Source organism: Parasteatoda tepidariorum, chromosome 2 (genome assembly GCF_982258835.1).
Source record: "Parasteatoda tepidariorum strain Cologne lab strain chromosome 2, Ptep-v5.0, whole genome shotgun sequence".
Taxonomy (NCBI): Eukaryota; Metazoa; Arthropoda; class Arachnida; order Araneae; family Theridiidae; genus Parasteatoda; species Parasteatoda tepidariorum.
In genome coordinates this window covers 113,039,824-113,056,617 of record NC_141756.1, presented here as the reverse complement: position 1 = coordinate 113,056,617, position 16,794 = coordinate 113,039,824, and the positions used below count along the sequence as shown (strand labels likewise).

The following is a 16,794-nucleotide window of genomic DNA, read 5'->3' as shown; positions in this document are numbered from 1 at the left end:
TCCCGGAAGGTAGATAGAATAAATAAAAAAAAGAATATGGATTAAGACTTTATTATCCAAACATCTACCTCATAAATGTTACTTTGTAAACAATGCAAAACTGATAAATGCAAAGATTTTTTTAATCGTATTCCTCAATGCGAATTGTGTAGATAAATTAGATTGTTGGATAAAATGTTCAAGTTTTTCATAATAGATACAGATTAAATAGAAACAATTTACTGATACTGATACATTTTAAGTATACACAGAGGGGAACTTGGAAAAAAAAATAATTGCTGTTCTAGTATAATTTGCTCCCTAGTATATGTAAGAAGTATCTAAATATATAAACTTTAATTTTTGAATGAAATTTGGTACAGCTAAATTTTTATTTATCTTTTGTTATTTGAGAACTGAGCTTTCTAATTCATTTTTCCACACAATTAGTAAAAGCAACATATAGAGGAAAATTCTTAATAGTGATAGGAAATAATGTTTTGGGGGACATACTATTTTTGCTGTATTTCAACACTTCATATTAAAATAATTAAACTCATTGAAAAAGGATTTAAAAAAAGCACAAGGAAAAGATCACTGGGGATGATTTGAGACAGCAGACTATTTATTAAGAGGAAAATAATATCCTGTAAATTTAAATTAAAAATAAATTATGGAATCCTTCAATTGAAATATTTTAAATCATGAGATAATTAGATAAAAAGTTATTCAGGGTAATTTTTGTTCTTTTTTTTAGCACTATACATTTATTAACCCATTTCAAAACTATTCCCCTTTTGATAGAAATTACCATGCATTTGCGTTACGTGAAGAGGAAGATTACCAGAACACCCAACTGTTAGCCTGACGGCAAAGGGATTCTAACCCATGATCCGTCTACCACAGAGGATATTTTATGTCAGCACTATGGTCGGTGCAAACCAGATGCGGAAGTCCTATCGACCGGGATTTGAACCCTGTTCACCTCATTGGAAAGCGAACACTTTATCCCCTGAATTCTCACAGCTCAACCCCAAAACAATTCCAGAACTCAAAGAACGCATTTGTAATGCGCTTGCGTCGGTGACTGCACAAATGCTTTAGCATGAAATAAACACTTGTTTTTTATTTAATGAGTCAATACAAATTCTAATATGAATGAGCTTGACATATTAAATCAAGGTAATATTTCTTTTTAATAAAAAAAATATTTAAACTCCATAAAATGATGAAAAGAAATGAACTGCATAAATATAAACATATAAAATAAGTAAATGTCTATTTTAGTACTAACTGCATGAAAATTAAAAATGAATTACTTTATCATTTATATTAACATGACAATCTAAAATTCCTATTCAGGTGTTGCAGCATTAAATAAATAAGAAAAATATACCTTAAAAATATTTTTAGTGAATTTAATATTTTTTCTTTAACAATCTAAGTGGAACAATTTCTATAAATAGAAAATTTTATCATTTAAAAATAAATAATTAGCTTATTTTTTCTTTTAAAAAAAAGTTTGATTTACACTTAACACAGTGCATACCAATTTAAAGGACACTTCAAATATGATTAACTTAAATTCATTAGCATCTATCTTCTCAAATTTTGTGAAAATTGCGCTTTGTCTATTGACACAACTATTAATGCCTTAAAATTATTTTAGAAACATCCAAAATTGAGTACCTATAGAGTAATAAAACCTATAACCAATCTGGCAACAGTAATAGAGTAATAAAACCTATTACTGTGTGCCAAAAATGTAATTTAGGACTTTGCGCCGAATATTTTCTGCCATTTCAAATATAAATTTCATGATAATTGTTGCAAAATATACTAAATATTTTACACAAAGGGAATTTTTAAAGTTATCAAAATAGAAAAACAGCAACATTTTCTAATTATGATTTCACATTAAATGAACATGAAATGTTATGTATTATGTTTATTCATAATTTTGAATAGTAATAGGCATTTAATTCATCAAAGATAGTTAAGTGAATTTTATAAATGAAGCTCGCTTCATTATGTATTAGTGACACTTAATTTAATATTCAAGCAGGAAACAATCTACACAAAAATTCTATTTCTATAGAGCTTTTTTAAGGAAACTTCAATTTTAGGGAATTTTCTGAAATGTACAAAAACCAGGAGAATTTTTATTAAACCAATGGACCAGGAGAAACTGGCAAAATCCGGGAATCTACTGGAAAATCCAGTAGAGTTGGCAGCTATGCATTAAAGTTTTCGACATTTTTTTGAATGTTATGTTCTACTTGATGTTTCATTAGTATGTGATAGAATTTTATATCAAAAAAATATTAATTATTTTTAAATGTAATAAAATATGGGTTAAAATATCAGCTTAATACGTATGCGAAGAAAAAAGTAATTTAATTTAAAAAGAGTATTTTTCAACCGTGTTTGTATAATTGTCTTAACTTTCTAAATTTGAAAAAAAAGTCAACATTTAATTTTTAAAAAGAAAAAAAAAGCATTTCAAGAATATTATTAACAGAAATATGAGCAAAATATGTTTGAAAACATACCATTTTAGGTACTCCTCTTTGTGCAAAAGTTGGTAAAAAGTGATCTCGAAAGTTAGGCATTACAGGCATTTGCACTAGTCTGTTGACTTCATTCAACTTCTGTATATGAGCCTATGAAATAAAAAGTATATCAATTAAAAGTACTTGAAATCCTAACTTAAAAACAGTATCGTCAATAATGCAGGATTTTTCGATAAAGAGTTTAACAGACAAATTACCTATTGTAAATTTATGTTTCTCAAATATGTAGAAAAAATGAGAATCTTATTAACTTTAAGTTACAATCTTTAAAAGCAAAACTAAGCAATACATATAAGGATAAAATTTACTGCACCTAATATTTCATAGGGCAAAAAATACTTCTTAAATACTAGAGGAATAATATTTTTTTAATTCTTACTTTTGTATATTAAACATATACATACACACTCATGGAGTATCAAAATTTATAATGAAAAATAAAACAGCTAAATTTAAATAATGTGTACAATTAAGTGCAGAACTTTCCCTTTCATTTGACCATACAATGGACATATCGAAAAAAAAATTGCTATGATTTTAAAAAACAGTATTTAGAAATTTTATGAGGAAAAGATAAAACTATTTTCTATTTAAATAACACTGCTACATTTTAGATTTTCAAATCCATGACTTTCCATGAATAATTTCAAGAATTTCTCATGACTAATCGAAGTTACTATTTTCTCCAAAAAAACGCAACAATAAATTTAAAAAAGCATTATAACAACATTAATTGAAATGATAGGTATAACCAAAACTGCTACACTCAGCATCTTCATATTTATTGATTTTAAACTTAAAAAACAGAGCAAAGAAAGAGTTGAAGCAATAAAATAGCTGAAAAAAATACAAAAGCAACTAACTAAATACTGTCAGAGATCTGTAGTTATTTAAAGCTGTTTTATTTCTTCTTAAAAGTAAGTGTAATATAAAAAGTCAAAACTAGAACTGTTAAAAATGATGTTTTTCTTTCATTTTTTGAAAGAAAACCATAATTTTTTTAAAAAAAAACAGGTTAAAAACATTTTATATCTTAATAGAATATGACTACGAGGGGTTAACATATTTTAATAGAATATGGCTGCGATTTTGCTGCAAATTTAGAACATCGGAACACTGTGAAATTGGAAGGGATGAGGTAAATTCCCTTTTAAAAATTAGATTTTTCAGCGCCTCAAACCTACAACTTTCCATTTTTTTAAAAATAGTTTAAATGGTAAAATAATGACAAATTTTGTCCAATACTGATATCCATGACTTTCCAGGTGCACAGATACCCTGCATATTCTTCTTAGCCTGGCATTTTTTGGATATTTAAAACTTTACAGAATAGGACATACACAAATTTGATGATATTATAAAATCAGGGTTCCCACTCTATTTCAGAAAAAAAATTCCCTTACATTTCCAGGTAAATTTCAATAAAGATTGAGACCATATTTTCATCAGAAAACTTTGATTCTTTTATTTGTAATGTAAAATATTGGATTTTCTGTGTAAAATAATATTAAATGAGGAAAAGAACATTTCTGTTAGACTAAAATGAGAACCTCTAAGTACAAATAATTGTAATAGATATTAGAATTATGTAAGTTGAATCACAATAACTGATTACTGTTAATGACAATTTTAAGACTGTCTATTTTCCAGGTATAATATAGGAATATTCCAGGTTTTTGTAAAAAAAATTGCATCTTTCCCTAACTATTCCCCGATTTTTGCGGTTAAAATAAAATTCCCTGACAATTCCAGGTTCATTTGTCATTCCAGGTATATTCATTTTGAATCACCCTGTATAACCGTAATTTAAATGTTTCTGACGGGAAAAAAAAGCTCACAACATCTAATTTCAGTTTATAACCTTATGCATGATTGCTAAAGAGATGGTCAACACTTTCAGTTTTGACAATGAAAGTTAACTTTAACAGTGACCATTACAACATATCTTATTCCTTCTTAGCATCATAATATCTATAAAAATATTATCTTTATAAAAAAAACTGAGTCTTTAAACTAATGGAAACAATGTCAAAATGTTTAAAATATAACATCACTTCGGAAATAAATTCATGTTTATTTATTTAAAAAAAATAATAATTAAAAGACTGTCTAGACAGACTGTTTAAAACATTGCAGTAAAAAATTATAACAATTTTGATGCCATAAAACATATTGAAATTCCCTAAAATCCCTACGCTTATGCAAGAAAAATATTAAAGGTATTTTAGTATGTACATTTAGTATGTAATAGAATAATTACTTTGTCTTTAATGATATCTAGGTTTGGCAATTTCTGAGGTTTAACTAAGGACAAAGGATCGCATTGTAATTGAAGAAGAAAATCCCTATCGTATTGTTTCTTTCCCTCTTTATTTACAGGACTCCATTGATCTATAATGAAGCATATGGTTTATAAACATAGGATTTCAATTTGCAACGGATAATTAGTATCAAAAGAATCACCCACACACCTTCTTTGTAGCTATATTTTAGTTTGTTTGATTGTTTAGTTTTATTCTTTGCAGGATCATCCACATTTTCTTTGTCTTCATTTTCAATTGTAGGGGAAACTGACAATGAATCACTCTGCTGTTCAACTAGGGAGATATCACTCTGAGGTGAATTGTCAGAAAGTATTCCTCCTGGCTGAGAAACAGTAGTAAGTAATTCACTGTCTACAATTGCAGCAGGTAAAGGAGATAGTGGCTGCTCATCTGCTTGACTTAGAGGGACTGTTGGAGCAGTTGAAACTGACACTGCGACAACCTCCTGAAATCAGAAGAAATCTAGTCATAAAAAGTCAGACCGTAATAAATTAAGATCATGTGCATCAGGTGTGAATAAGCTATGTCGCAAAACTTCTGAAAGACTGCTCAGCTTTAAAAATTGACCAATAAAATCAATAAATAATAAAAATTTATATTTAGTTTTTAAAATTGGGTGAAAGAAAAAAAACAGGCATACCCAAGGTTTGAAAAAAAAAACTTCAAAAAATAATAATTTTTTTTTTAAAACAGAAAGATAAGTACTATGCTGATCCGCAAATTAGAAGTATGTAAACCAATAAAAAAAGTTCACAATTCATTTTAACTATTAATACTTTGAAAAAGAATACTAACATAAGAAATCTCTTTTACTCATATAAATATGCTAACATTTATTAATTCATAAAGAAATATCATAATTCAGAATTATTTACATTTAATGACCTTATTTAGCAGTATACATTCAGTAGTATTGATATCAATTAATTGTTCTAAAATAAACTTGTTTTCTTATTTAATGAGTTATACTTGTGTTTTATTTAATATAAATTCTAATATTTAAAATGATGAAAAGATGTTAACTGCATAAATATAAACATATAAAATTAGTAAAGGTATATTTTAGTTTTTACGGCATTAGAATTAAGAATGAATTACTTTATCATTTATATTAACATGAAATTCTTATTCAGGTGTCGTAGCATTAAGAAGATTAAGAAAAATATACCTTAAAATTATTTTTAGTGAAAAGGAATTTAATATCGTTTTCTTAAACTATCTAAGTGGAAGAACTTATATAAATAGAAAATTTAATCATGTAAAATATTTATTAAAAAAAATTTGATTTACACCACAATAGGATTTTAACCCAGTGCATACCAATTTCAAAGGCACTTTAAATATGATTAACTTTAACGTATAGCTTCCTTAATTTTGCAAAAATCATGATTTGTCTATTGGCACAACTATTAATGTTTTGAAATTATTTTAGAAACATCCAAAATAGAGTCTTATAAATTTGAATCATTAATGTAAGTGAGTTCTAGTTCCTTATTAAAATCCAACTACATCTTTTAAATCAGGCAATGTATTGCCTGTTCAAAAACCATTGCTTGCTAAAGTAGATTTTGTAAGGATAACACAATAATTAGGCTGATCTATTTCATTTATATTTATACCTTTAGAATTTCTTGATAATCAGCAATATAAAATTATTTTTTAAATTTTTAAAACTGGTTCCTAAGGAATTAAACACTGCACTATCAAGCAATATATGCTTCTTAAGGCAGAAAGGGCTCAGTGCAGTACGTCCTAATTCAGCCTGATGTGAAATTAATATAATTTATTTCGTTTATGTAAGTATTTATAATTAGATATTTTACTAATTATGGTTCCTTTTTTAGATAATTTAGTTTATAAAATCAAATTTATTCGTTATTCAAAAAGTGGTAATGTTTTAACAAGTACTATTTGCATACATTTATTTTTCAAACAGTTTTAATGATCAAGTTTTGTTTAGATCATAAAAAAATTTAAACAAGAAAAAGTAATTTTGGAAAAATTAAGTTCCATAAAAATTAAAAAATAGATTAAGAAGTAGTTTCTATTGTCTATTACCGGCTTGTCTATTTGAATATTGCTAATTTAACAACATCAGTTGTTTGCAATGTCGTACGTATGAACAATTGTATTGACAAAAAAATTAATGCAATAAATAATTATAGCAAAGTCATTGATCCCAATTTAAAACTAGATCCAAATGATGAAATTTACCTCTTCTTTATCAAGGAAAGCATCCATTTCTCCACCATATTTATCTTTCTTGTTATATTCAGTCTTCTTTTTTTTACCCTTGCTGCCTCTCTTTCCTGAAAAGATTAAATGTCAAGAATTTAACAATGGTCGCTATAGAAAGAATGTTTAAATATAAGTGTAAAAAAATTCAGAAGAACTGTCAGAAAATGTGTAGATACAAAGAATAAAATACTATTAATGAATAAAATAAATGTTTAGAACAAATTTGAAGAATGAAAAATTGACTGGCAATCAAAAATACAATTACAAAATCGCGTGAATCGAACTCCTCAAATGTGTGTTTCGCTTGGAGGTTAGGCTGTTGTAATAAATAATATCGCACAAAAGATATCGATTTAAAACCATGGAGAAATCAATAGCAATAACTACCAAAATTTCAATAGAATCATTGCCGCAAAAAGTAAATACGAGGGTTGCTATTTATATTTCTGGCCTTGGCAACAGTAAGTGTTGCTAGGCGACCGCAGACGATTCTAATCGAAAGTTTGATATTTTTAAACATAAATTCAGCAGACGATTTACCATTATAGCTTCATTTGTGTTGTTGACAGTAAATTGAAAAGTTCTTCTCCTTCAAAAAATGGAATTGAATCGTGAACATTTTCGTGCCACTATTTTTCATAACTTTCGACGTGGATTGTCAAGATAAGAGTGCTTCGATGAACTTAATTCTTTATTCAGCGATAAAGCGCCATCCTAGAGCACTGTAAAAAATTGGTATAACGAATTTAATCGTGGTCGATGTTCGATCCAGGACGAATCCCGTTCAGGTCGTCCACAATCCGTTGTTGTGCCAGAAAAGATCGATGCTGTGCGTGAACTGATAAAGCAAGATCGTCATGTGACATACCGTGAGATAGAGGCGTCTTTGGACATTAGTATGACTAGCATCAATAAAATATTGCATGAACATTTGAGCGTAAAAAAAATGTGTTCGCGTTGGATCCCGCATAATCTGACAAACGCTCAAAAAAAGGCTCGTGTCAATTGGTGCAAGGAAATGTTGGAAAAATACGTTCAATGTTCATCAAAGGCTGTGTATAACATCTACACAGGTGACGAATCATGGATCCAACAAAACCAACAAAACCAGCAAAACCAACAAAAGTTGTTCGAGGAAGAAGCACATCGAAACAAATGATTGCCTGTTTCTTCGGCATTAACGGTCATGTGGCAACAGTAGCGTTAGAGCAACGCAGGACGGTCAATTCTGAATGGTACACGACCATTTGTTTGCCAGAAGTCATCGGAGAAATTCGAAAAAAGCAGAAGAACAGGAGAATCATTCTTCATCATGACAATGCGAGCTCTCACACATCGACTCAAACAAAGGCATTTCTGACGGAGCGAAAGATCGAACTGATGGGTCATCTACCGTACAGCCCTGATTTGGCACCCAATGACTTCTTCTTATTCCCACACATCAAAAATAAATTACTTGGACAACGATTTTCGACCCCCGAAGAAGCGGTTGATGCATTCAAAACGCATGTTTTGGAGTTACCTCAATCGGACTGGAAAAAGTGCTTTGAAAATTAGTTCAAACGCATGCAAAAACGTATTGATCATCATGGAGAATATTTTGAAAAACAATAAAACCAATTTCGATCCTACATATTTGTTTTTTCATTATTAGGCCAGAAATATAAATAGCAACTCTCGTACCCAAATGTGGGATTCGAATTTTCCATATTGTTTGAAATATATCGGGATATTTAAAATCAACATGAAAATCAATAACTTCCGAAAATACAATCGAAAAATAACATCGATTTAAGATATTGTCGGAGTAAATTGAGCGCATCAAAAAGTGATTATCTAAATGCATGATTGCGTGTAAATTTCTGTAGAAAAGAAAAGTAAAATGTTTTACTTTTCAAAAGAAAACCTTTCTTCAAGAACGACAACGTTGCCGTGTGTGGGACTCTATCGCGGGGAATTCAATTGCAGAGATATCTCATTGAATTCCCAAAATTAATTTGTAAGGGCAATGAAGTTAATTCGTTACGCAAAAATTAATGATAATTGTTATAGTACCACAAACTGGCTTAGCATTTCTTTGGAAATATGCCTTACCTTTAGTTGGGGAATTTTTTTTTGTATGTACATAAATTTTGGATAGAGATTTAATATCGTTAAATTTAGTTTTATCTTTTTAAAACATCCCCATATGTGAAACAACAGGCTCATACCATCGTTATTAGAATTATTTTCACAAATAGCACTACTTATTAAGGAGATCATGCTTATTTTCACTCCTAAATGTTTTAAATATATTTATTCAATTCAACACTATTAAGTTGAAATACAGAAAATTATTAACACCTAATAAATTAAAACATTGTCAACACTGAAAAAAAAGGAGGAGAATTATAATATGTCAACGTAACTACAATCAAGAAGTTAGACTTACGTGCTCTAATATAACTCTTAAAAACTTAATTATCTTTATAAAATAGTCTTATTTTCTTGTTCTACACGTTATATATGAATCAATATCACATGGAATTTCAATATATTTTTCAAATCAAAAAATACACTTCGAAGTGTTATTTAACTCTGATATAAAGAACGTAAATATTTACTTTAAATATGCTTCAAACTTAACTGCACTCTTTAACAACAATTGAATAAATTATTTTTAACTAACTAGAATTTAGTTTTTATTATTATAAATACTTTCTTACTCCGCATTTTCCAAGTTATAGTTTTTATTTTTAAATCAGGATATTTTTATAGATAAAACTAATTAGTTTAGTAAGTTATCTATTTTTAAATTTACTATCTAATAAATTCCATAATATATAAACTAACTGAATTTAATTTTTTTCAGCCATGACAAAAATGAATACTGAATACTATCTGTTTAAAATATTCATTATACATTACTCAATTATTCATTGAAAAATATGTGTTTCTAACATATTCACTTGGGTCACAAATTAAAAGGATCAAATTAAAGATTGTTTGAATAGTTTATTTATAACCAGGTAAAAAAAAATCTAGAACCATGTTTTTAAGACTCGCATTAATTATAAATTAAAATTGAAAACATTAAGCAACGATATACTATTTAAGTATTTATACAGACAATAGAAAATAAAATTACACATTTTTCGTTGAAAAAATTTTTAAACAATTATAAAAACTTGCTTTAAAAATAGTTGGGTTTTAACTGATTAAATTTTTTTTATAAAGATATTAAATATTAAAGAAAAAATTTCGATAAATATATTTTAAATCTTATAGCAATAACTAGAAACATGTAAAAATAAATTTTTAATAACATATTACAGCTGATCATGACACATTTTATTGAGGAGACGCATTACCTAACCAATCAAAACTCCAGATCTTACTAAAATCTTACTTTGAGGTGAATTGTCAGAAAGTATTTCTCCAGGCTGGGGAATAGTAGTAAGTAATTCACTACCTACAATTGCAGCGGGTATAGAAGATAGAAGTTGCTCATATGCTTGGCTTTGAGGGACTTCTGGAGCAGTTGAAACTGACGCTGCGACAACCTCCTGAAATTAGAAGAAATCTAGTCAAAAATAGTTGGACACTAATAAATTGAGATTCTCTACATCAAGTCTTTGTTATGCTTTGAAAATCATGCGTATCGTATTGCTAAGGTAAAATAACAAACAAAATCTAAAAACTAATTTTTTACAAAACACCTCAAATAGATTTAGTTTTAGAATCTTTAATGAAAGTAGTTTGTAGCAGTTCTGTTTCAAGTTTATTATTAACTCATCAAGTTCTTCTTTAAAATCAGGCAATGTAAAAATTTCCTCAAAAAGGTGCTGAGACGGATTTTGTAAGGATACCCCAATAATTTAGGACCCTATAAATAGGAAATAGGATACCCCAATAATTAGGAAAATAATTTTTGTAAGGATAAACAAAATTGACCAACTTATGGTCAATTTTGTTTATCTCTATTAAACCTCCATCATTTCTTATGATATTCAGCAAAATAATAATAACAACTTTTAGGGTGCTTAACAAATCTTAGGATAGAACACTATATTGTAAAGCAATACAAGCATAGCTTAAGTTTCTCCCTTTAGGTATTAAGAAAATGATTATCAAGAACAAATTTAATTAGACCTATATGCATTACAAACTTACATGCATCAACCCCTAAAAATGATATTTTACCTACTTCATTGAATTTATAAGTACGATTTCTTTGTTCCATTCATTTTAAAAATGATCTTGCCCAAACAATATTTATATTCGACACGAATATAAATACTGAGGGGATAAATTTTGCTGCATATAATCTAGTAGGGATTTTACAGAATAAATAAATTGCTTATTAGAATATGCAAATAGAAGAATAATTTATCTTTTCTATAAGTTATGCTTAAGCAAGTTACTTTTTTATATAGAAAATGGACATAAATGTATGCAGTTTATCTGCCTACATTTTAGATTTTCAAATTCATGACTTTCGATGACTAATTCCAAGCATTTTCATGACTTAATGAAGTTACTATTTTCTCCGACAAAAACACAAAATAAATTTTAAAAAAATATTATATTAACATTAATTGAAATGATGGGTATAACCAAAACTGTTTTACTCTGCATCTTCATATTCGTAGATTTTAAATTTAAAGAAACAGAGTAAAGAAAGAGTCAAAGCAATAAAATAGCTGAAAAAATGCAAAAGCAAATATTTGTTTTTCTTCTGCAGAATTATATTCTAAAGATACTTTTCTTGCTCATCGGAAAGGAAAGAAATACTCCTGATTCATCTGAATAAAAAAAAATTCGTCAATGACTGGCTTGATTCAGCTAGAATTTGAAATTAATAAAATAAAAAAAATAAATAATAATAAAAATTCAGAAATCACAGAAGTTTGAAAGATAATTCCCTCTAGAAATTTTTGAAAGAACACCATAATTTTTAAAGAACATGATAAAACATTATGTATTTTAATTAAATATGACTGGGATTTCGTTACAAATTCAAATATTCTGAACACCATGAGATAGGGGGAGGGAGGTAAATTCCATTTTAAAAATTAGATTTTTCGGAGATTTAAATCCATGACTTCCATGCTTTTTTTTTGAAAAATTAGTTAAAATCATGACATTTCATGACAAATTTTACTCAATACCGAAATTCATGACTTCTCGTGACTTTCCAGGTGCCTAGATACCCTGTGTATGATAACATTATTTATCGATGAAAAAAATTATAAGTTAAAAAAAGTCATTAAATAAAATTTATTACTTAATAAAAATATAATGACGCAAAATGAAATGCGGACTCAGGCAAACTAAATATCATTTATTAGATAACGCGCTTATCATATCTTATTGTTTTGACTTTTGGGACCGGTTCATTTAAATTTTTTACAAAACATTCTGATGTCATTCATGAAATTGTGACAACAGTGTAAATTCCAGTAGGGTTGATAACTAATCGCAATTACCTTATAGTCCACAAAGAAGAAAAATACAAAGCTGATAAATGAGAAGCGTAGTCTTTATACTTAATATATTAGGAATGTAGAGAAATGGATTGCATTTTGAATATTTAGATTTAACCACAGTGAAACAGAAAAAAAAAATCAAAGGAATGAATAGAAAAGAATACTATAATAAATTTAAAATTAGTTTTAATGACGTATGATCATGTGAAAAATTCCAATTTAATTTAATTACTGAAATACATAATGACTCTCCTAGATATTGATTATTTTCCAATTAACTCACACAAAATTTAAAAAAGTAATATTTTGATATGGTATTTCATGACTTTTTAAATCTGTAACTTCTTGCAACTTAAATCTCACCTTGGAATTGTTCAAATGTTTGTCTAATATTTTTTGCATTTGCGTAAAATAACTTTCCATCTGAAAAAAAAAGAGAGATTATCAAAATACGGCAAAAAATATAACAAAAAGTTGAGTTTTTTTTTTCCTTTAAAAAAAAGACATGCTTAAAACCCAATACCTTTATATTGATATCTAATTCTGCAATTCAAAACTGCATTTTTGAAATTCATTCATCCAAAATATTTTAAGCGAACAAATTTTCTTAGATTTTTAATTTAATAATAAACAACAAAAATTTTAAATTGCATGGTGTAAAAAATTTTATATAAAAAAATGTAAATAAAAAATATAAAGGAAGATAAATGAAAAACAATTTATAAATCTATATTAAAACTTATTGAGCAATCATGCACTAAACTGAAAGTCATATGACGTCACAATGAAATGAGTTAAAATACATTACCCTAGAATAATGAAAAAGACACTTTCAGTTTTTAACATTTGTTTACATTTCTCAAGAATAACTTATACAAGATTATTTTGTAACTCTAATTAATTCATGCGGTTTTTCATACTTCGCAATGAACTTTAAAGCTTTCATAGGTTTCAGGGATCTACAGTAAATAACGAAAAGAAAACTGTATTTTTGTACACCCTATGCCGAAAAATCAAGCAATTAACTTGTAACATGTATCGATTACTTCGGTTGTTATTTGCAATAATTGTATAAAATTTCATAAATCCAGCTTAAATATTTATGGTAATATGGATATTTATATATTTTTTTTTTTTAAACTTATGATTTTTTTTGTTTGCTATAACTTAATAAAATATTTAATGAAATAAATAAAATAATTATTAAATAGTTCATAAAATAAAATATTTAATAATTATTAAATATTTAATAAAATTAACCAACTTTTTGGATTAATTAAATATTAATTTCAAAATTATTGCTACAAAATTTTAAAAAAAAATTCGTTAAGAACTGCGCAAGATATGACTATTCAAAGTAATTCTTTTATGCTGCTCATGCGCGGAAAAATATGAAATTTTTTCCCCATAATTTTGAAGTGGCTTGTATTTCGCAGCTAATAAAAAGGTGTGATGTGAATATTTTTAAAAAAAAGACTTTTTTCATTAGTTGTCAAATCCGATTCACTAAAAAATCAAAAAGAAATATTTAAATTTTTTTTCTGCGCATACGCAGTATAAAAGAACTATATTAAATAGTCATATTTTGTACAACTTTTAAAAAAAAAAAATTTCAAATTTTAAAACAATAGTTTAATTATTCTTTAATTGCTCTGAAAATTTTGCTTAATTTTATGAAATATTTTTAAAGTTATAGCAAAACAGACGTAAAACAAAAAAATTAGTTTTTTTTTATGAAAATGTCATTATTTCCATGAATATTTAAGCTAGGTTTATAAATTTTATGCAATTATAGCAAAAGTAATCGGTATAAGTTACAAGCTTTTTGCGTGATTTAGGTGTTCAAAATGACAAAAATACCTGTTTTCTTCCGTTGGTCGCTGAAACCTGTAAAGTTTTAATTCTTATTACTAAGTATAAGCAACGAAACAATCCTTTTGGTATTTCGTGCGAAATTTAGAAAACTAAAAGTGTCTCATCCATTATTGTAGGGTAGGGTAGTTATAATTCCTTTTATTATTCGTAGCCCATCTTGGTGGTTTTATCTTATTAGATGATTGCCTCAGTGAAACAAATTTTTAGAAGTTCATCTTATCAAATTGAAAATGAGTAGCACTTTTCGTTTCAAACATTTTGTACTAGTGATAGTGGTAGCCGACACATGGAAGTTGAAGCAATTTTTCCGATGAATTTGTATTTTAGTAAAATCCTAAATATCTATTTATATTTCAATTAATGTTAATGTTTCAGTATTGAGCAGTGGGGACTCAGGGGATAGAGCGCTCGCCTCCTAATAAGGTGACTCGGGTTCGATCCCAGCGATTCCACACCCAGCTCGCACCGACCACAGTGCTGACTTAAAATATATTCAGTGGTAGATGGATCATGGGTTAGAGTCCCCTTGCCGTCAAGCTAATCGTGGAAGATTTTCGTGATTTTCCTCTCCATGTAACGCAAATGCTGGTTAGTTCCATCAAAAAGTCCTCCTCGAAGTCAAATTTCCCCCCAATACTTGATCCATGAGTTTCATCGTCTTCTGGATTGGGTTCAAAATGACAAGGCTACAGAATTGAACATTAGCAGTAGTAAACCATATGGGTCAGCTGTTCAACGACGATTTTAAAATAATAAAAAAAATTTCTTCAGTATGAACTATGGTAAGAATTCTGCTCTCGATTAACCCCTCCCCACGGATGGAGGGAGAAGCGATTCTGGGGGACTGTAAGTTTAAAGAGCATGCATACTAAAGAGTACGTAATATTGCGAAATGTTATACGAGGGAGCACCGAATCGAGATCACGTCTGTGGGACCTCTAGAGTTAGAAAGGCTCGTTTCATGTGATACCCGTGTGCGAATTTCCAATTTAGTGACTTAAAACCATCCGATCTCCTGTTTGGTATTTTCTTAAATAAAAACTTTCTTCTTGATTTTAGTTTTATGATCAAGTAAAATTTTTTTGAAAGAAATAGGATTGGATTGTGGGATATGTTTGCCACTTTCGCCAATTGCGGAGGTCATTACGGAACACTCTCTATATTGTTTTATAGCTCAATATATCTGTGGGTGCTTGACTATAGCTTTTTCAGTAGGATAACTCCGACTGAAGATAGGTTATCTTTTAAAGCTTCAAACTTACTGTTAGTAACAATAATAATTTTCCTCACTTTTTATGACAAGTAAAAGCACTGTTCAAAATGAAAACAAAGAACACTTACACTTTATTTCGAACGTTTAGCTTTTTGATCGTCTAGTAAAGGTGTTTCCAACTTACATGAGGCCGGGGGCAACAATTAATAACACTAGTCAAATCGTGAACCGCAACTTTGTCAAAATTTTATATAGGAACCTTTTATGTACGAAGAAACATTAAATATTACTGTCATACTTTTATCAAGTTGTTCAAAACAAAAGTATTGAATTACAAATAATAATAAAAATTTTCTTGAATAAATATTTTCTTGGATGCAAAACCTGAGAAAAATTTTTTTTCCACCGTTGGTATGTTAAATTTCACAGAAACGAAGAAATTAGTTTTTTTTTTAACGAAAGAAAAGTATTTCAAACCCATATAAGAGTTTTACGAAAATGGTCAGCAGAAAAAGGAAAACTAATATATTTTAGTTCGCGGGCCACAAAAAAGGACTTCGCGGACCGGATGGGGTCCGCCAGCTGGTAACCACTTTTCTAGTAAGTTCATTACCTACCGTTTTTAGTAAGTTACTCAAACACTCAAGTGATTCTTCATCTCCCTGCGAGAGCAACCTCATTATACACTCATGCATGGTTGGTTCCGTTAACATTCCAAATTTAAAGAGTTCTTCACCAATAAACCTATAAAGACAACATATTAGAATTTATCCTTTGATACGTGAAATCCACCATTTAAAACTAGGAACATTAACAGCACATATTTATGACCAAGAATTTCAATCTTCCCCGTCTTTTATTAAAACGCGATATTCTGATAAACAAACGAAACTCCATAACTGATAAGAATGTCAAATATGATTAACTATGTTGATATAAATAAAAGCGGACGCTTCCTGATTAATTTTCTGATTGTTGTCACATAACTTTAAATTGAAATAAATTATCGTTATATTTCTTTGCAAAATCATTCATTAATTCTTCATAGCTACCAATGCATGCAAATATAAATCAGCGAGGTTAATTCATTAAATAATTGCGGGTGAAAATGAACTTAATCGGTA

The 16,794-nt window shown here is 28.2% G+C and overlaps 1 protein-coding gene across 2 annotated transcripts in view; it reads right to left on the bottom strand.

The window, feature by feature from the left end:
• The window catches only part of LOC107451923 (uncharacterized), a 38,003-nt gene extending 21,462 nt beyond the window's left edge, over positions 1–16,541 (bottom strand). Inside the window, exons 1-7 of one of the 2 annotated variants that reach the window (XM_087158060.1) lie at positions 16,288–16,541; positions 12,946–13,005; positions 10,503–10,659; positions 7,091–7,185; positions 5,024–5,321; positions 4,813–4,943; positions 2,532–2,642 (exon numbers count right to left, since the gene is read on the bottom strand). In XM_087158060.1, the coding sequence (XP_087014186.1) occupies positions 2,532–2,642; positions 4,813–4,943; positions 5,024–5,321; positions 7,091–7,185; positions 10,503–10,659; positions 12,946–13,005; positions 16,288–16,383 (948 nt within the window). In that variant the 5' untranslated portion in view covers positions 16,384–16,541. The remainder of the gene's footprint in view (positions 1–2,531; positions 2,643–4,812; positions 4,944–5,023; positions 5,322–7,090; positions 7,186–10,502; positions 10,660–12,945; positions 13,006–16,287) is intronic. The other variant, XM_087158061.1, reaches the window with a different exon arrangement.
• Between the last annotated feature and the right edge of the window lie 253 nt (positions 16,542–16,794).